The sequence below is a fragment of the Anopheles darlingi genome, chromosome X (genome assembly GCF_943734745.1).
Source record: "Anopheles darlingi chromosome X, idAnoDarlMG_H_01, whole genome shotgun sequence".
Classification (NCBI taxonomy): domain Eukaryota; kingdom Metazoa; phylum Arthropoda; class Insecta; order Diptera; family Culicidae; genus Anopheles; species Anopheles darlingi.
In genome coordinates, this window is record NC_064873.1 from 137,102 (window position 1) to 157,568 (window position 20,467).

The window sequence follows — 20,467 nt, forward strand, 5'->3', positions numbered from 1 at the left end:
TCCGCTGTCGGTTGTTGCTGCAGTTTTGCATTCCACTGCGGCTGAGAAGAACTGGAGTTGAAGTAGACGGGCACTAACCTGAAAGTAGGTCAAATAGCTTGCGATGCACTCTGCATTCTCTGCGCTGCCCGACGAACGTCTGGTCGAACGAATGATTTACTACTGCTTTTTACCACTTCCTGGATCTGCATGCTCTGGAGAGCCGTAAATAAGAACAAAAGCAAAGAAATGCAACAAACCGGCGGACGTTTATATAGAAAAAAAACTCGAATCGAAATTCTTCACTTTATTAAATCGCAAGTTGTTCAATGAATTAGAAGAACTACTTAATTCCTAACCATCTGCTATGCTGCATAGTTGCATCAAACCCCGCCGGACAACCGAGTGTTCGTTAAGGAAATGGAAACCCAAAAGCTGCGAAGCCCAAATGCTGCAATACTTGCATGCACATTGACTAACGTCAAGTTATTTATGTGCGTGTGCGTGATAACATTCACGATTTTCAAAATCTTAAAAGTATACTGAAGAATGCCGAATTATTCTTTTCGTTTGTAGGGAACGATTGAGCTACTCGGCCTCAATGGCCAGGCTGTAATGGCATCTCATTTTCGTTGGGTTGGTTGCTTGTGAAATTTCAAGTTCAAGTGTTAAAAGAAGGGGGACCGAAACAGAGCTATTTCGACTGAATTATAGTGCGCGTTCATCACCTGCGCATTAAGCGGTCACATTTCATACAGTTTGTCAACAGGGTAGCCCTTGAGAGTCCTCTAGCCAGATTGAAGGACGATGTGACGATAAAGCCCAAGCCTACATAGACTAAACGAAACCAAAACAAATCAATGACGCCATCGAAATTGCGTTTTGTTTGAAATGTAGTTTTTCCATATATTGCATCAATAATGTTGGGCATGTATAGGCCGCTTGAGGGCGTAAGGGTAACAGATGTATTAGTTTTAGTTTTGGCACGCTTTAGCAGCTGAACAGTGGGGTCGATTCTCTTGTCAGATCGTTAGTTTTGCGTGAGATTTGATTATGCCGATGATGGAAGATAAGATTGTCTTGAGGAAGGGGCGGGTGGTATGGGACTCGGTTCGATTCTCTTCTCTGAAGGCACCTGGTGCAAAACCTATCCGTAAAGACCGTGGGTACCGGGCACTATCGGGAGGCAAGCTTTCGATTTGTGTTGTTTCTGACACAGACATTCGTTTGGTTGGAAGAACTTGCTGCGTAAGTTTGTGCCGTTAAATGGGGGTCGTCAGGGTTAGCGCGGAACCACCGTTCCTACTATTACACACACACACACACACACACACACACAAACACACACACACAAACACACACACACACACGCTGAGTATAGTAAATGGATATAAAGTAAGTAACTTTGACCTCGTTGGTCAAAAGAATGCACACATACAGGCGTACGCCACCGAAGGAGCACACGTACAGAAGGCTTCTCTTCGAGTAGGGTAATCGAATAGATAAGACACCGGGTGTGGGATGGGGACGGTATTAGCAGCAAAACACACCTCACATCATCCGTTGGATACATCCCTGAGCCAACAGCCTGTCGATCGATAGCGTTATCGACTTTTCCGCAATAGGGGCCATCGTCGCTGGTTTCTCCTGGATAATCGGTGTTTAGATGCCACGGTAGGATCGCTGCGCCAGGAGCGCACTGAAGAGGTAGAGCGAGGACACGATGAGACCGAGAATCTGAATATGACCAAAGAGCAGAGAGAGAGCATAGCGCACGATTAGAGGTGTCGATGGCGAAGCGATGCAAATGTGCTGGCACATGTGTGTGTGCGCGTGTGTGTGTGTGTGTACCGAGGCGGTCATGTAGGCTTCCTTGAGCGTGGTCCAGTACCGCCCGTTGGTGACGTCCACCAGCAGGATGATCGAGGCGATGAGGTAGAGCAGGAAGGCGATCGTGTGGTAGATCAGCTCGTAGATCGTCTTCGAGATGATGCCACCGGTGCTGAGCGAGACGAGGCAGGAGGCGAGCAGACAGAACGTACCAATCAGGAAGGCGACCGCCATCAGCAGAAAGAAGAACTCGGGGCTCGTCGGCAGACTCGAGACCGGGTAGCGCCGGATGTAGTACGCCACCAGGCCCACATTGACCGCACCGATGATCTGGAATAACAACAAAAATCGAACGTAAAAGTGAGGGGCCGGGAAGTAGGGAAAGTAGATCGCGGGAGAGCGAGACTTACTAGTTGGGCCAGCTTCAGCAGACCGGGCGTCGTGCGCAGGTAGCCGGTGTTGAGCACCACATGGGACGTGCTGGTGGTGGTGGTAGTGGTTCGCGTTATCACGACCGAGTGCGACATTTCGGTTTCGTCTTTTGTTTTCTTCTTCCCCTGTTTTTGGCCGGTAGAGGGAGCGCGCGCGTGAGAATCGGGCGAGCGGGGTAAACAAGCTTTTTATGGCACCCGGAGGACTTTATGGCAACACGGTATACAGCAAACGCACTTCTGCAAGAGGAACAAATTGTCGATGGGAAATATTACACGCATGGCAGCTCCACTTCTTGTTTTTCAGTGGAGTCCTAGTTTTACCCCTGACACACACAGCCACCCCCCCCCCCCCCCTTCCTCTCTATGCAACGCTACAGAACACCGAAGAACCTGTGTGTCGTCATCAGCGTTGCAGCAAAACAGTCAACAAAAGCAGCAGCAGCAGCATTTCATATTTCTGAATCCATGCACCAATGTGTATTCTCCGCACCCTCCTCTCTCTCTCTCTCTCGGTCTCTCTCTCTTTCTCTTTGCTAGCTCTTCAAAAAGGGGGCCAACAGGGGGGTGCGTGCCGTTTTTATTTTTGGAATCGAACTACCACCAAGACCACCCACACTCACGCATTCATACCGGCGGTTTGGGGTGGGGGGGGGGGGTGGGAGCTGGAAACTAAAGCGGCTCGTGTTTGGGTTGAAAGGGCGGGATACATATGAGGTGACCCCATACATGTTCCACTCGGAAAAAGGTCCACTAGTGACGCATGCCTGCACCGGACTATACGCTCGCCAGCAGCCGACATGATGAGATCATCATCCCTGCACCCGTATCTGTGTGTGTCGATCACGCACGCACGCGTGCACCACCAAAGTGGGTCACGCGCGCGCGTTTCCCTTCCATGCTCGATCATCGCGCATCGCGTGCTGCTATCAAGGACACCCACTCTCCCTCTCGCTCTCTCTCTCTCTCTCTCCCTCTCTCTCTCTCTCTCTCTCTCTCTCTCTCTCTCTCTCTCTCTCTCTCTCTCTGATCTGAGCTACCTTGAGATGCCGCGTCCGTGCTTGTGCCCGAAAGGATCTCCATAAATGGATGCAACCAGCCGCTGCCATTGTTATTGCGTCGCTCCAGTCGGCGGCCCTGTTCCCCGTTGGTCTTTTAGAACCTCGACCTGGAACGCTCGACGACAGGCTCGATGATGACTTAGTAGCTGGATCGCATCATTGGTCGTGTTTTTGATTACTCACCCATATCGCGCTGGACCAGCTGCAGCTGGTGGTGTGCCGAATGGGTTAAAAATAAACCTCGGCTCGTGGGGCCGGTGGGTCAGCTAAGAAAAAGGTGCGTCGCTCCCCGTCCCCCCCCGTGAAAAATAAGGGAGTGATGAAGATGAAGAAGTTGTAGTGCTGCTGCTTGACTTGACTGGCGTGACATCATCGTCCCGAGACAGTGAGCAGAAGCAGCATCTCACCAGCAACATGTTGATAGGAGGAGGCTTCGGTTGTTCGGGTGGTTTTAGGCACCTTACACGCCTACACTATACAATTCCCCCAACCCCGCCACCCACCTATATTTTTTGCTGTTCCTTATCAGCACTCCGGCACCTACCTGTTGATCTTGATCGTGGCGCCTGCCGAGGGTTGTATATTGCGACACACACACGCGCGCACGCACTAGAGATACTGCACACACTGCACCGGAAGTGGGACGTGGGTAGGGCACGACGGCTCGCACGACTGACTTCTGCACGGCTCGAGTGAACAAACTTGAATGGCGCCGCGCACTGCTATCCACCGAGCGACGTCGGCGTTGTTCTCGTGTCGAACTTCCCGCGCCGCGTGCTGCACAGAGCCGAATCGCAGGCCTGCGCGTTCGTTCGCTCGGCCTCGCTCACTCGCCTATGCATCATTGGTGCTTGTGCTAGCCTGTGTGTGTGTGTTTGTGTGTGTATGCGGGTGTTTGACGATCGACGATGCACAAGAGGCGACGCGACGCGAAGGGACGTTTGCCGGGCCTGGGGTTGTGTTTATCAACACATGAGCTCAACAGTGTGCCGTCTGTATAGTAGCCAGCCAGCCAGCGGATGACACCATCGCCGTGGAACGCCCAGGCAATGATGTAGGCAATCGGTTGTCCAGCCACTTGCTGCTGCTCCGGCCGCAACCAGGCATGACGAATTCGCTCATGAAAACATCACGAGGACATTTTTAATCGAGAAGTTAAAGACTTCCATTTGGGTTTTTCGAAGAAAGTTGGCATGACTCGACGTGACGATAATGCTGGTGCTTAAGCACGCACACACCGGCACGAGGGGTGTGGCAGTCACAGAGTATCCGAGCCGAGGTCACGCTACGATGGGTCCAGCGCGTTCAGCACAGGTCACACACAGCGCCACAAGCACAACGAACAACGAAACTATGGATGATGAAGTTTTTTTTGTTGTTTTTGGGAAGCAAGCATGAGCGTGTTTAGCGTCGCGCGGCGCCGTCTAGTCTGGCCGTCCGCCTACGTCTCGTTCCTACGCCCTCACCTGGCGGAGATCCCGCCCTCATCGGAAAGCGAAACAACAACAGCAAACACTCATTCGTCCTGTGTGTCTGTGTGTTACAAAGATGGATCGACCTTCCACTAGATTGAGGCGACTAGTTTTTGGTTTTGTTTTGCTTGTGCCATAACCACTTCCATCTTTATTTTGCTGGAAACGAACTTTTCCGCGCAGGTTGCCGCGTCATTTTGCGTCACACAATCAAAAAACAGTACAGAGCAATCGTTACCGGTGACCGGGGAGAGAGGGCCAATCAAATGAAAACAAGCGCGCAACCGTTTATCCGGGACACGTGCGCACCGGTGCGAGCTTTTTTCATGGTTTGGATTTTATAGCAAGCCATAAAAGCAATAGGCGCGCGGCGATGGTGGCGCTACGCTGCGGTTAGTGCTCGGGACCGTAGATGGTCAGCAGCTGGAGCCAGGTGTCGGCACCGTACAGCAGGGCCGTCTTGAGTGTGAAGACGAACGAAACCCAATTACACCAGACGTCGGCACGATAGCCCTTGTCGGCGAACGTGAGCGCGTAGGAGAGCGCGTACAGGAGCACCGTCACGCCGGCCGTATACCGCAGTTCGATCGACGACCAGTCCAGACGGGGCAGGTGCCGGCGCACGAAGCGTCCACCGGTGCGCTGATCGACCAGCAACAGGACGGACAGGACGAACGCATGGCACAGGACGAGCAGCGACACCCATTGGCCCACCTCGTAGCGCTGTGGCCGGCTGAACGCCAGCGATACCACGATGTGCACCTGCAAAAGGGCAAACAGCAAAACGAAACCAAGCGAGCATACCGTTAATAGCAACAACGACGCGGTGGTAGTAGTAGGTAAGTAATATTGGTGACATCACCGTACCAGCTGCATTAGCCGCAGACCGTTGCGCCATGCTTGGCGGTTACCCCGGAACTGGAACCAAGCTACTCCGGGGATGGGCTCCGGTTCCAGCAGCGGTTGATCGTCCATCGGCAGCGCGGCGGGGGTGTAGGGGACCGCATCTTTTTGGAACACTTTTTCGCCCGGTACTGCCGGTAGCGGATGGCCGATTGTGCCCGGACCACCGACGGACAGATACCGATACACGTTACTCATTTGATCAGAAACACAACCACTCCAGAGCCACTCTGGAGGCAGACTCTGCACTCAATCGCTGTTGGGCGATGACTGGGCAGATGGGTCGGACAAACAGAGTCGCACAGTCGCACCAGTCCGTCCGGCTGACAGATTGGAGGGTCAGGAGGCTGATTAGAGGTTGATAAAATCGCGGGCAGACGTGGCCGGGGGGCAGGAGTGCTTATCGGGCGCGAAGCGCAGCGAAATTTTCACATCACAAAAATCCCATCGCAATAACCCCCCTCGCCGCCTTGCATGTGTCGTACACTATACTTACACGCCCACACATATCGATCTGCGTTAGCCTGGATCGAAATGCATGCTTAAAACGGGGGTTTATCGGACAACTGCGCCATCTTGCGTACCTCGCCATACACGCTCGCCAGCAGCCGACGCCGACGACGCCAGCAGCTATACGCTCGCCAGCAGCCGACATGATGAGATCATCATCCCTGCGCCCGTATCTGTGTGTGTCGATCACGGGTTAAAAATAAACCTCGGCTCGTGGGGCCGGTGGGTCAGCTAAGAAAAAGGTGCGTCGCTCCCGACGTCGATGAAGATGAAGAAGTTGTAGTGCTGCTGCTTAACTTGACTGGCGTGACATCATCGTCCCGAGACAGTGAGCAGAAGCAGCATCTCACCAGCAACATGTTGATAGGAGGAGGCTTCGGTTGTTCGGGTGGTTTTAGGCACCTTACACGCCTACACTATACAATTCCCCCAACCCCGCCACCCACCTATATTTTTTGCTGTTCCTTATCAGCACTCCGGCACCTACCTGTTGATCTTGATCGTGGCGCCTGCCGAGGGTTGTATATTGCGACACACACACGCGCGCACGCACTAGAGATACTGCACACACTGCACCGGAAGTGGGACGTGGGTAGGGCACGACGGCTCGCACGACTGACTTCTGCACGGCTCGAGTGAACAAACTTGAATGGCGCCGCGCACTGCTATCCACCGAGCGACGTCGGCGTTGTTCTCGTGTCGAACTTCCCGCGCCGCGTGCTGCACAGAGCCGAATCGCAGGCCTGCGCGTTCGTTCGCTCGGCCTCGCTCACTCGCCTATGCATCATTGGTGCTTGTGCTAGCCTGTGTGTGTGTGTTTGTGTGTGTATGCGGGTGTTTGACGATCCACGATGCACAAGAGGCGACGCGACGCGAAGGGACGTTTGCCGGGCCTGGGGTTGTGTTTATCAACACATGAGCTCAACAGTGTGCCGTCTGTATAGTAGCCAGCCAGCCAGCGGATGACACCATCGCCGTGGAACGCCCAGGCAATGATGTAGGCAATCGGTTGTCCAGCCACTTGCTGCTGCTGCTCCCAGGCCGGTCCGGCCGCAACCAGGCATGACGAATTCGCTCATGAAAACATCACGAGGACATTTTTAATCGAGAAGTTAAAGACTTCCATTTGGGTTTTTCGAAGAAAGTTGGCATGACTCGACGTGACGATGATGCTGGTGCTTAAGCACGCACACACCGGCACGAGGGGTGTGGCAGTCACAGAGTATCCGAGCCGAGGTCACGCTACGATGGGTCCAGCGCGTTCAGCACAGGTCACACGGTGCGAGCTTTTTTCATGGTTTGGATTTTATAGCAAGCCATAAAAGCAATAGGCGCGCGGCGATGGTGGCGCTACGCTGCGGTTAGTGCTCGGGACCGTAGATGGTCAGCAGCTGGAGCCAGGTGTCGGCACCGTACAGCAGGGCCGTCTTGAGTGTGAAGACGAACGAAACCCAATTACACCAGACGTCGGCACGATAGCCCTTGTCGGCGAACGTGAGCGCGTAGGAGAGCGCGTACAGGAGCACCGTCACGCCGGCCGTATACCGCAGTTCGATCGACGACCAGTCCAGACGGGGCAGGTGCCGGCGCACGAAGCGTCCACCGGTGCGCTGATCGACCAGCAACAGGACGGACAGAACGAACGCATGGCACAGGACGAGCAGCGACACCCATTGGCCCACCTCGTAGCGCTGTGGCCGGCTGAACGCCAGCGATACCACGATGTGCACCTGCAAAAGGGCAAACAGCAAAACGAAACCAAGCGAGCATACCGTTAATAGCAACAACGACGCGGTGGTAGTAGTAGGTAAGTAATATTGGTGACATCACCGTACCAGCTGCATTAGCCGCAGACCGTTGCGCCATGCTTGGCGGTTACCCCGGAACTGGAACCAAGCTACTCCGGGGATGGGCTCCGGTTCCAGCAGCGGTTGATCGTCCATCGGCAGCGCGGCGGGGGTGTAGGGGACCGCATCTTTTTGGAACACTTTTTCGCCCGGTACTGCCGGTAGCGGATGGCCGATTGTGCCCGGACCACCGACGGACAGATACCGATACACGTTACTCATTTGATCAGAAACACAACCACTCCAGAGCCACTCTGGAGGCAGACTCTGCACTCAATCGCTGTTGGGCGATGACTGGGCAGATGGGTCGGACAAACAGAGTCGCACAGTCGCACCAGTCCGTCCGGCTGACAGATTGGAGGGTCAGGAGGCTGATTAGAGGTTGATAAAATCGCGGGCAGACGTGGCCGGGGGGCAGGAGTGCTTATCGGGCGCGAAGCGCAGCGAAATTTTCACATCACAAAAATCCCATCGCAATAACCCCCCTCGCCGCCTTGCATGTGTCGTACACTATACTTACACGCCCACACATATCGATCTGCGTTAGCCTGGATCGAAATGCATGCTTAAAAGGGGGGTTTATCGAACAACTGCGCCATCTTGCGTACCTCAACTCGAATCGAATCAAGTGCCCACCCTCCCCCCACCACCCCTTTGGCGGTACACGGGTCCCTCGGGCGACCTTTGTATTAGTAAACACGTTTATTGAACATATATATAGTACGTACATATACAGATATAATAGATTTGTATTTTTTATTGCGCGGTGTAGAAGACACCTGGCACTAACCACCGCAGCACTGCAAGCGGCCTTGCCCTGGCAGTACAACAGAAAGGCATCGAAGGTGGTCAGGTTAGTGATCCCGTTAGCGGCCTGTTAAACCTTAACCGGCCTCCTTGTATGCTTTCGCGTCGTACGGGTTATGCCCGATAAGCCTCGACTGACGTAAAGCAAAACAAACAAACAAACAAACAAAAAAACCGTGGCTTTCCGTGACTCTCTACTCTGCGTTTGCTCTGGGGCTGTCGGAAAAGGGGAAAACTATCCGAAAAACAACAAAACAAAAAACCCTAAATGGGGGAAGCAACTGGGGAAAACGCAAAATAAAACAAATAAAACAAAAAATCAATTGGTAATAATTTAACCCTTTCTTAATTTTCCACGCACCCCCGCACCCCCTTCCTTCCTCGCCCAGGAAGAAGGGGGGCTGCGGGTGTTCTCGAATAAATTTAATAAAAAATCCACCTTAACTACTAACTACTATTTTTCCGGTGCCTGCTGCCAATGGGTGGGGTGGTGTGAGGGTGTGGGCAGGGGTAGTGAAATGCGGAAATCCTAGTTTCGCGTAGGATTCAAAGGATGGAAGCGCTAACAACAACATCAACAAACATCGGAGAGACCGTAAGATCAATTTTTATCTCACAACCGTCATTTCCGGAGGGGGGGGGATTTCGCTCTTCTCCCGGCACTACCAACCAGCGAAATCACGGAGCACGAACACCAACAGAAACACGAGGGCTCCAGGTGCTGCTGGTTGTTGTTGCGGAGTGTTCATTGGAGTGTTTTTGGCTTCGATCTGGCTCTCCCTCTCTCTCTCTCTATCTCTCTCTCTCTCTCGTCTTTTTCGTTTGCTCTGCTTCACTTCCTTGCTTTTCTGGGTTTCTTGATGCTTACCCTGAAGTTGCCGGGTCTATAGTCGGGGAGGAAATGCGCTAATGCGTTTACCATACACCCTGCGCCCTTCGTCTACTTTAATGCCGTTTCGTCGCGCTCTCGCTCGATGCAGTAGTAGTAGTGTTTAGCTTAGCTAGTAGCGCGGAAAATACCAAAAAACCGCGCGCGTACTGCGCTGTGAGCTTTGCGCATCATTGGCGAGACATTTTGCGGGGAAGTGGCTCTAGCGATACCGCGGGTTAAAGCCCGTCTAGCGGGTTGGTTTGGGTTTTCAGGCACTGGTCACTTTTGCAGGGGCATTACATCCGCTAAATTTGTGAAAAATTAAACACTCCTGATGTCACTTCAGCATCTAGCGGTTAGCCTAGGCCGGCACTGGATTGTAGTTGTCTATTGCCTAGAAGGGGAGGGGGGAAGGGGGAGTTGACGGGGGAGCTTTCGAGAGCATCTTAGCACTCCAGGGCACTAAGGCGTTAGTCTGCGCAGGCACATACATACATAAATACACACAAAACACTGTATCTCTCTCTTTCTTTCTCTTTTCCCTCTATTTTTTCTCTCTTTCTCTCTACTAGGAGCGACCTAATACCTAAAATGAACTGAATTTGGATTAGCCTGGGATCTGGATTCGGACGGACCCTCGACCTACGAAACCCCTTCTACTACTGCTCGACGGACGGCGGCTTTCGGCTTTGAGTTTCCTTCTCTTCTCTTCTCTTCTCTGTTCCGCTCTGTTTCTGTCACCTGCTTCTCCTTCTTTCGTTCCGGCTACTACTACTACTACTACTGCTACGTCACTTTTACCACCCCTTACTCCCCTTTACCCTTTTTTTACTTCGCTTTCATTTCTCTCACATCTTCCTAATCTTTGAACGGTGCTGCTGCTGCGATGCGCCCTGGGTGTTCCAGCATGTGTGTGTGTGGGTGTGTGTCCACCGAGTGACCAGTGTTTGGTCTGGACACCGCCGCTGGCCTGCCGATGCCGGGCTTCGAGACGGCGCTTTCACTTTGGTGGTTACGTCAGCGCATCATGGCGCCAACCACATCTTGGGCCCTTGAGAGGGTTTTTTTTGGAGAAGCGCTCTTGCCGGCCACCTTGACGGCCGGCTTCGAGGATGATGTGAAGTTTGGGCGCAACGGGCCGATCGTTTATGTGTGTGTATGTGTGTGTAGGTGGAAATAAGAGAGAGAGAGAGAGAGAGAGAGAGAGAGTGAAGGAGAAAGAAAGGGAGTGGTTTTGGGACAGGGACGAACCCCACAGAGCGGTTTTAGACAGCGGCCGATCGATGCTCCACATACAGGAAGTAGGTGCCGGCCGTGTAAGCGAGAAAGTTGAACAAACCAAACACCTGCAGGGCGAGAGAGAGAGGCGGATAGATAGGGTAGCGTATCAGTATCAAGGAGTCTATGGTGGCTGGCTGCAGTGCATACTTACACCAGCGGCTATGTTGGAACCACGGCCGTGACCGTATAGGTTGGACCAGGAGGCGAGCTGCACGATAAAAGCGATAAAGTAGAGCAGCGTCGCTATACCGGTATTGATAAGCTCCTGTGAGGGGAGAGAACGGAAGAGAGAGAGAACAGAAGAGAGAGAGAGAGAGAGAGAGAGAGAGAGAGAGAGAGAGAGAGAGAGAGAGAGAGAGAAAGTGTGTGTGGGGTTAGCTTGAGGTGGTCCACTTGTTGGGGGCGTGCGTGAGGAGCTTACCGTGAGAATCCAGTTGATGGCCAGGTTGAGCACCTCGCGGATACCGAGTAGATAAACGAACGTCCACAGCAGGGTAGCGATGAATGAGGTGACGACGACGAACAGAAAGAAATGTGTGCCGCCTATGAGGGCAGGAGACGCGCACGCCATACAGATGATACCGAAAACCTTCGTTATTACGAAGAAGAAGAAGAAGAAGGAAGAAGGAAGAAGTAGTAGAATAGAGTCGAAGCGAGATGTCGAAAGTCAAGTAGGCGCAGCGTGCCACCCTCCACCCCGCTTTCCCTTTCAATTACTCCCCTAGAGCCCCGGCTCTATTCGAAATACTTGACCTACGAAGGAGGAAATTAATTGCGCGGTCCCTGAAGGCTGCTATCGGCGCACAAGACACCGACTCCTCCGGTACTCTCCAGTGTGCGCGTTCCGCGTTTAATTTGATTCTTCGGTTGACTTCGCTTGGTCTCCACGCTCAGTCTACACATATGGGTGCAACACCTAGCCCCTAGTGCAAGTGTTGGAGTGCGATGACGCGAGAGGCGTGCAGTGCGTTAGTGCAGAAGGGGGATGTCAGAAGCGGCTCAGAAGTCAATTGGGGGGTGAATTCCAAGACCTGGGTGCCCATGCACATACACACACACACACGCGCGCACATACAAATGGTGTGAGGGTTGACGATGAAGTCAGAGCTGTAAGCTCGTCTTTCGGTCGACGCGAAACGACGACGAAATAGCGGACTAAGTGGGCGAGCCGGACGAGGCGGACGCCAAGAACCATAAAAACAGCGTTGGAACCATAATGTCCGGCGACAAAACCGATTGCAACGGCGGCGATGGTGGCGATGGCGTCAGCTTCTACACGCACACACACACACACACACACACACACACACACACACACACACACACACGTGGAAACATAAATAGTCAAATACCCAATCGGATGCCAATTGGGTCCTCCCACACGTCAGCTTGTCAGCGATTGCATCAAAGCAGAACTGCCTGCTGCAGCCACCCCCTTATATAGGGGAGAATCTAATACCGCGAGCACGCACACACACACACACGCACATCATTTTTGCCTTCCAGTATTCCACGTTACCCCCCTCCCCCATCCCCCATCCCCCGCCAATTCCCCCCACCGGACGACGGACGTGACTAATACAATACCCAAGACGGCGATCTGCCTCGCAATAGTCGGGGTCTGGGGTAGCGGTGCGCGAGCGGCTCGCCGTAACGGTGTGTGGCTAAAGGTAAGCGATAAGAACGGCAGCAGTGGCAGGAAATTAGGTGTCAAGTGATAACCGCACCTGACTCGCCCCCACCCCATCCCCCGCCTTCAAAACTCCATCGATCAGCCGCAGGCAGCACCTTTGCCCCGCAACCCTCGTTCGGCACCAAGGAATGCTGTTGTGTATGCGCGATCGCGCGCACGCATTGCGTTGCGCAACTCCCACCACATAGCAAGGGACAAGGGCTAACTCCCGAAATGGAGTACTACAACGAGCACAACACCTGGACCACCTGAACCTGGATTGACGGTATGTGTCATCCATCTTGGTATCAGCTGCTTTAGGACCAAAAGCGGGGAGGGAAGCGGGAGTACAACACTGGGAACAGTTACTCACTGCTTCCCTATGTGACCGACACACGCTGACGCATCGCCCTTGACAGGTGTGACTGAGTGACGACATCTCGACTATTTCCCAAGCTACTTCCACTGTGTGGAGCGTTACTTATCCGCCAACTGTACAACTACTTACGGCGCGTAACTATCGGGAAAATTACACCCCCTCCAGCCCCCCTTTCCTCTCGTACCAGCCCTCTTTTGGAGCTTTCGGCTCCCTGGCTTAGCTCATATTAGTCGCGCATAACATCTGCACTTCGGACACTCCTGCTTCTCCTTCATTCAAATTCCAGTGACGGCGATCGACGTCTCCTAGGTTCTCCCCTGGTTCCTCCTTCCTTCCTCCCCCCCCCCCCCCCCCCCCTATTTGGCTACCATCCATCCGTGGCACCATCATTGGACAGCGCGACGACGACGACGGCGGCGCACAACACCAGGCCGCGACCTGACCTCAATTCGATCATTTCCTCGCTCTCTCTCTCTCTCTCTCTCTCGCTTTCTGTACCGTTCCAAGAGAGCCCACTTCTAGTAGGGCTTGACAAGAGCCTTTGTCGTGAGCCAGCCACTCAGGGAGCTGTGAAACTATATGGGGCGCACCGGGGGGGGGGGGGGGGGGGGGGGTATCGCTGCATCACTGCGCACTGTTTCGGGCCTTTGGAACCCGTTGACAAACAGCAGAACCACAAAAGGGTGTCAACCGATATCCGGCTCGGTGGTACGGGGTCTTGAAGAACGGTAGTGCGTGGTACTGACACACACACACACACACGCGCGCGCATACATAATTTCCATAGAAATGGTGATACGAGCTCCTACGCCCCCTCCCCCTCCCTCTCCTCCCTCACAACACACAGGATTGTCGTCGGTGTAGAGGCATATTAGAAAGGTAAGGTGTATGGACAACGGGACGGGGTTGGTTGTTGGGAAAAGGAGCGAGATGCGAAGAGCGAGGAGAGGTAGCGGTTCCCAGCGCAGCAAACCAGCAAAACCCGTTCTGCGGTGGCATCGACTCGGTGTTGCCGCTGCTGCTGCTGCTGGCGGTGCTGGTCGACCTGATCGCTGGGGTAACGACTTTGGGCAGGGGAGACGACGACTTTGCTGCGCCACGCCGCATTCTCGCTTTCTTGTCGCTTTCTCCGCTTTAACAGACACTCAACAGGCACGCACGTTCCCAAGCGCCTATCACAGTGCCAACCCATCGTCGCATTGCCAGGGTCTTTCGAAGAACTTGCGACGTCGGGCGCAGTAGTAGCAGCAGCAGCAGCGATTGTGGCTAGAGCCGGAGCTGCACATTGAGGCCTACTTTGAGGCCTATAGGTACTGCCTACTACGTCGTACACATCTCGTACAGCTACATTACCCACCCCCCCTCCTCCCCCCTTTGTTTCCAGAACGCGTATCGAACCAAACGAACGGTTAGGTTGTGAGGTTGTTTTTTTTTTCAAGGGCCCTGAACTACCCGCTCGCTGGTGGTTCGGATCGGCGGTTGCACCGTCTGGTTCGGTACGCCCATACCTGAGACTTGGACTACTGCGTTGTTCTATTTTTTGCTCCCAGGCATCACCCTACACAACCGGAACGCTGGATGGCTGGTTGCTTCCTAAATTTCTGTCTCCTTCTCCCTTTCGCGGCTTGCGGAACAGTAGGAACCAACCAACCACACACACATGCGCGTGCCCCAGATCGTAAAAGTGCAGTTTTAGTGCTAAACTCGATGACACCTACATCATAATCATCATCATCATCCAATGGACCTCCCTTAAAAGAAAACAACACCAGAACAACACCATGTCCCATGAACACCGCCGAAACTGCACCCCATGCAAGACGGACCTGGCCAAATGTGTGTAGTTGAGGAGTGATTCTTATAATTAGCACGGCCGAGTAGTGCAATAGAGAACACACACCCTGCACAGGGCACATACGACGCAATCGCAATCGGAATTGTAGTCTTTTGGAATAAATTTAAATCGACCTACCTACACCCCATGTGCGCGCGGCTGCGATGACACAGCACCAGTGCCTGCCACTCTGTGCTCTGGTGCCCAATTTGGAGACGATAAGGGATCATAGGTGTAGAAGGTGTTTTTGTTTTTTGTGTTTTTTTTTTGGGAGACAATAGCCTGTCCAAGTGCAGCAGTTCGGACCATCGCACCCAAGGACACAGGCACGGTGCCGCAATCCGATAAGGGCTGCGAGACACTTATCGAAAGGAGCACTTGGAGCTGCTGGTCAGCAAGCTGTCAAGCCTGTGTACAGCGATCCTCTGCCCTGGAACCGATATTACCGGCTGCAGAATCCAGGGCAGGAATGCGTGTAGGCTCCAAGGTACCAAAAGGGGTATGGGCGTGTTAGAATTCCAGGGCGCGAGAATGGCGGGCTTCTAATGTACCAATCCCACCTATTCCGACGAGCTGTCCGACGAGCGAGCGTACCCAAGGTGAACGGGCTCCTGCATTGCTGCACCAGCTGCCTACCGCTGAGCTGAGCAGGCTGCTGCGGCTAGAGCGTTACCTGCTAGCCCGATCCTACGCTAATTTGCACGATTTAACGACGATCGACGACGCCGTCATCGTTGTCGTTCGAATGGGTGTAATTTGTGCCGAATTTCCATGTCAATCGTTCGTCTTTTCGCGCATATATGAGATCCAACAAGCCTTCCTGAGAATCGTCTCTTATCGGAAGCACGAAAAAAGCAGGTGGTATCGTGTTTTTTTTTTTTGACAGAGGAGCACATATAGCCGCATATAGTTCCAGCCTTTCCTAGAGATAGTTCTCGAGTGGATTTGTGGATTTCTCCCTCCGGCCAGAAACAGGCCAGAATGACCGCTAGGTGGCCGCTAGGCGCACCCCTTGGTTGCGTGGAGGATGATTTTAAGTTTCCCTTCCCAAAAAAAAAAAAAAACCATCCTGCCTACCCACTCTGACACTCCCGAACATTCGCAAATGGTCGCGTCGCGTCGCGTCCCGTGTCTTATCTAATCTTATCTTGCCTCGGTCCGCGTCCGCTCCGACCTGAGCTCACCTTAGCCTCAGCCCGTCTGAGGTACCGCCTTACACGCCGCCTTCGTCGTATCCTTCGTACATTTCCCTTACCTACTAGCAACTTACCACTTGTACGATCTTCAGTATGCCCGGTATGGTGATAAAGTACTGCGTGTTGAACTTCAGCCAGTTGAGATTAGATTCTGGTTTGGTCTGACCGCCTCCGCCGCCGGCGGTGGCTGCTGCCGCTGCTCCACCCGCTCCCGCTGGGCTGCCCCCAGCACGGTTTGGCGGATCCACCGTCACTACCGTTTCGGCCATCATTGTGTCGATAACTGCCTAGCCCTCACCACCAAAGCCTAACCTCTGTTATACCACCTTCTGTACCGCCTGTTGCTTCTTTGCTGCTGCTGTTGCTGCTGCTGCTGCTGTCTGTGCTGTGGTCTATTTTTGAGCCAAACAATTTGTTTGATTTGACCCTGTTCTGGTGCGTCGGCCACTTGGTCTAGACCAACTGTTGCTTCTTCTGTACGCACTGGCGCAACCGAAGCCCCTTGGGATCACGCAAGCTGCTGCTGCTGTTGCTGTCGCTGATTGCAGAAGGACCCCCTGTCCCCACGTCGCTCTCTGTCTCTTTCGTTTTCTTACGCACACGCACGCACGCACGCACGTTCACTCCCGAAACAAGCACTGGCGGAGACGCACAGGACTGAAGAGATGAAGAGGGTTGGTGAGATGATGTGGATAAATATATTAACGCTCGCTGTAAATGGCGGCTTGGTGAAAGTAGTGCCTAGGGCCTGTCGTTGCTGCTGCTGAGGAGGAGGAGCAGGAGGAGATCTGCGGCCTCTATACCCTAAGCGCAGCGTTCACGACAAACGACGACTGACGGTGACGGTGACGGTGCCGGTGACGCCGGAACTTTCACGCGCTAAAGGTTCCTGACACGCACACACACACACGCACATTCACACACGATCTCTCCTCGGTACACTCGCCGGGGTAGGTCCGGATCGAATCTGTTGCTTGATCGACTTGATTGTAGGGGCACGGCGCTGATTGCTGATAGCTCGGTGGACGAGGATCACGAGAGTGCACGAAGGAAGCTTTGGTTGGTCCTGATCGTGCTTCGAAACAAACAAACACGCTACACAAGGCAGGCTCGCTACAGAGCTACACACAGCTACGCACACTTGTCGCTATCAACACACCACACACCTGGTCCGGATCTAAGCTGTTGGGCGAGTGCGTCGTCGTCGTCACCGTTGGAGACCACAAACCCCTTGGTCACCGCGGCGCAAGGTTCAACCCTTCCTCTCATCTTCTCTTTCTTTCTCTATTTCTCTCTCTCTCTCTCTCTCTTTTTCGCTCTCTCTCTCTCTCTCTCTCTCTCTCTCTCTCTCTCTCTCTCTCTTTCGCTCTCTCGTTGGTTGTGAGGCCGCGCTCGTCTCTCGCGCTGATCGTCGGTCAAACGGTTGGATACTCTTACGGCTCGGAACGGGAGTTGCGAGCGCGCGCGCATACACATTCTCACTCTCAGGGGCCTCGCACGCGGCTTGTGCTTATTGGCCTGTGCCAGGGCGCACCAGCATTCCTACTCGACGGATAGATGACAATTTTGGAACAAACCATTCCAGCTATACTCTTTCTCTCTCTCTCTCTCTCTCTCTCTCTCTCTCTCTCTCTCTCTCTCTATCTATCTCTCTCTCTCTCTCTCTCTCTATCTTTCTCTCTCTCTCTCTCTCTATCTCATTTCCTCGCTCTTATACACTATTCGTGATATTTTTGTGGTGATTGTGGTTCATTAACAATATACATTTTGGAGCACTTTGAGTCTCTTTTGCATCTATTGTGGTGCATTTTTCGTGGGTAATGTTTATGCTTCCGCCCACTTTTCGCTTTTTTATGCAACAGCTAGTGGAGTGGTGCCCTCTGGCGGTAGACTTTGCGTCACTTCGCGCCGCGTGAAGCTTTTCTCGGGAACGCGCTTTCCTACAATTTCGAAGATTATTGTAGGCGATGGAAAGAGTTCCACGCCAGGTCCAAAATCCTACCGCAGATTCGTTGGACTTCTAGTGGGTGTGCATTGGACAGGGAGACAAAAGATCGATTCGTTCGATCGATTGGGAAGCCCTGCCTCGAACCAGAGGATACCGACCACATTGGTCATAATAGGTCACGCTCATTACTACACCCTCGCAGAGGACGCAGAATATATTGCACACATGCACGCGTGCGTTAACCACCTTGTTTGTAAACAAGGGCTGCAGCTCTGATGATGATCATTCGCAAATATTTATCTTTCGGGGCCGCCTTGTGAGTGGTTGTTGTGGCAAATAGCATAAACGCGATCATAAAATAATTAGCGAACCATAAAATTCCGGATTGCCCGCCCACGTGCCACTGGGAGCCCCGCGTCTGCGTTGATGATGTCTGCTGCCAGCTGCCTGTCAGCAGTGCAGTGCAATACAAGCGAAATGAGAAGGAGTAGTAGAAGGAGCCCGGCCAGGAGTCGAAAGAAGTTGCGTGTGCCGGTACGAAGCAGTTTCACTAAAATTTCGTTCTAGAGAGAGAGAGAGAGAGAGAGAGAGAGAGAGAGAGAGAGAGAGAGAGAGAGAGAGAGAGAGAGAGAGAGAGAGAGAGAGAGAGAGAGAGAGAGAGAGAGAGAGAGAAAGGGAAATAGAGAGAGAGAGAGAGAGAGAGAGAGATAAGAGAGAGAGAGAGAGGGAGTCTGCGACATGTAAACGAGTATCGGCTCTACTTATCGCTTATTCATGACGACCAGACCGGCCCGGAGGTTTTCGTCGCTATCCTCAGGTGGTAAAAGGCAGACAGCGGCTGCGGTCCGGTGGTAAATATTTTAGCAACCCAATTACCGGACACCGGGACACTGGCTGGCTGGCTTTTGGATTTTGTTAGTGACTACTAGACCATAGGAGCCAGCAACCGGTCAGGCTGCTGGTTCCTGGTACTTCCGCTCGCTCAAGGAGGTGCCCCCTGGGGGTGCCACGCTAAAGTGGAACGAAAGCGCTAAAAAGGAAATGGAACCAGAACTCTGCTGCTGCTCCGGCATTCTAGAAGGTGCCTTGGAGCTAGCGAACTTTTAATTGAATGCCTCGTGGGTTCTCGATTCAAATCAAAGCCCCAGTGAACATATCCTGGGAGGCGAGCCACCACAAGGAAGCAACCAGCAAACAGCTCATGTCGCGGATCTCGGATGGCACGGAAGACTCGGATGTTTGCATTGCCTGCTTCTGCCTGCTTGTCCTTCGCTGCTACGGGCGCTGCGCCAACCTGCTGGTGTCTCGCCAATCATCTAATCACCGAAGCGAGCACTTCCTGCTCTCCCTGCCTGCTTCCACCTCGTGTTCGGTTCGTTTCTCGCTCCATTCAATTCCAGATTAGTTAAACTTTTGACGCGAATTTTTCTGCTTTCCTTTCTATCCACTCGGCTCGCACACACACACACACACACACACACACACACACACACACACACACACACACACACACACACACACACACACACACACACACACACACACACACACACACACACACACAAACACACACACACACACACACTACTTGTCGAAATGTCGTTCAGAGTCTGAAAACGACAAATGACGAGCTGCCTGCTGCTCGCGGCGGTTGGCAGAAGCAGGGAGAGGAAGAGCGCGGTTCTCTTACGCCTCTCCGCCATCCCCGTCCCGTTAGGGGCCGAAAGTTTGGCCAACAACATCCTGTCACCCGAAAGAGGGACTTATCCACGCGCCAACGGACGCGGCAGGAGCGGAAACGCGAACCGCGGACCACGTGCATTTCGAGTTGGCGAGATGATAAATCACTCGTCATTGGACGGGAGGTGCTAGCGAGCGACAAAGAAGGGGGGAGGGGGGGGGGTAGGGATTAACGCGTAACTCCCATCCTTTTTGGCACTGCCGCGGGGTGGCTGACACTCCTGACGCAGCGGGCCCTGGGACCTTCTGAACACATCACGCGGCAATCTAAGCATCCGATTTGCCATATAAAAAGGAGCAGTTCGTGGCGCTCTTCGCTGTCAAATGTTGTCAAAACCATTCGGATCATTATTAAGTGCAACATTATCATTATCACATGGTTCAATAAGTCCTCCCGGAACTAACTATGAAGATAACCTTTTTTTGCAAAATTCGTTAGTATTCATCTACATAATCTCCTTTCGCTTTGGTTATTTCGCTTATTTTGCTTCCTAATCGCTTTGATTATTTCGGGTCAAAAAAAGGCTTATTTTTGACGATTTTTAGTGAAGAAACCAGTCATCTTTAATTTTTCAAAATAATCTCATATTATCACAACTTTTCAATAATATTTGGTTCTATTTTGGGAAAGATTTGTTCAAAACTACGCTCATGGCATCCAATCTAGAAAGGCAAGTTTGCAAAACTCCACGAGCGCCCCTCCACG

The 20,467-nt window shown here is 52.9% G+C and overlaps 2 protein-coding genes across 8 annotated transcripts; both read right to left on the bottom strand.

The window, feature by feature from the left end:
• Window positions 1-244: 244 nt before the first annotated feature.
• Window positions 245-8,635, bottom strand: LOC125959791 (uncharacterized). Of its 6 annotated transcripts, none has more exons than XM_049692744.1 (4): window positions 3,846-4,368; window positions 2,220-2,480; window positions 1,831-2,139; window positions 245-1,716 (listed from the first exon to the last, which is right to left on the bottom strand). In XM_049692744.1, exons 2-4 carry the CDS (start codon window positions 2,334-2,336, stop codon window positions 1,642-1,644), a joined length of 501 nt encoding a protein of 166 aa, XP_049548701.1. In that variant the 5' UTR covers window positions 2,337-2,480; window positions 3,846-4,368; the 3' UTR covers window positions 245-1,641. The 6 variants fall into 6 exon arrangements, 2 of the variants coding, with proteins under 2 accessions (XP_049548701.1, XP_049548710.1); XM_049692753.1 differs by lacking the exon at window positions 3,846-4,368 and adding an exon at window positions 3,485-3,834; XR_007469770.1 differs by lacking the exons at window positions 245-1,716; window positions 1,831-2,139 and adding exons at window positions 5,641-5,807; window positions 6,674-7,470 and having other exon boundaries at window positions 2,336-2,480; window positions 3,846-5,535.
• Window positions 8,636-9,170: 535 nt separating this feature from the next.
• Window positions 9,171-17,280, bottom strand: LOC125959814 (CKLF-like MARVEL transmembrane domain-containing protein 4). 2 transcript variants are annotated; one of them, XM_049692769.1, is made up of 5 exons: window positions 17,240-17,280; window positions 16,148-16,730; window positions 11,414-11,581; window positions 11,144-11,257; window positions 9,171-11,057 (listed from the first exon to the last, which is right to left on the bottom strand). In XM_049692769.1, the coding sequence occupies exons 2-5, from the start codon at window positions 16,343-16,345 to the stop codon at window positions 10,977-10,979; spliced, it is 561 nt and encodes a 186-aa protein (XP_049548726.1). In that variant the 5' UTR covers window positions 16,346-16,730; window positions 17,240-17,280; the 3' UTR covers window positions 9,171-10,976. The 2 variants fall into 2 exon arrangements, with proteins under 2 accessions (XP_049548726.1, XP_049548734.1); XM_049692777.1 differs by having other exon boundaries at window positions 17,213-17,255.
• Window positions 17,281-20,467: the final 3,187 nt, after the last annotated feature.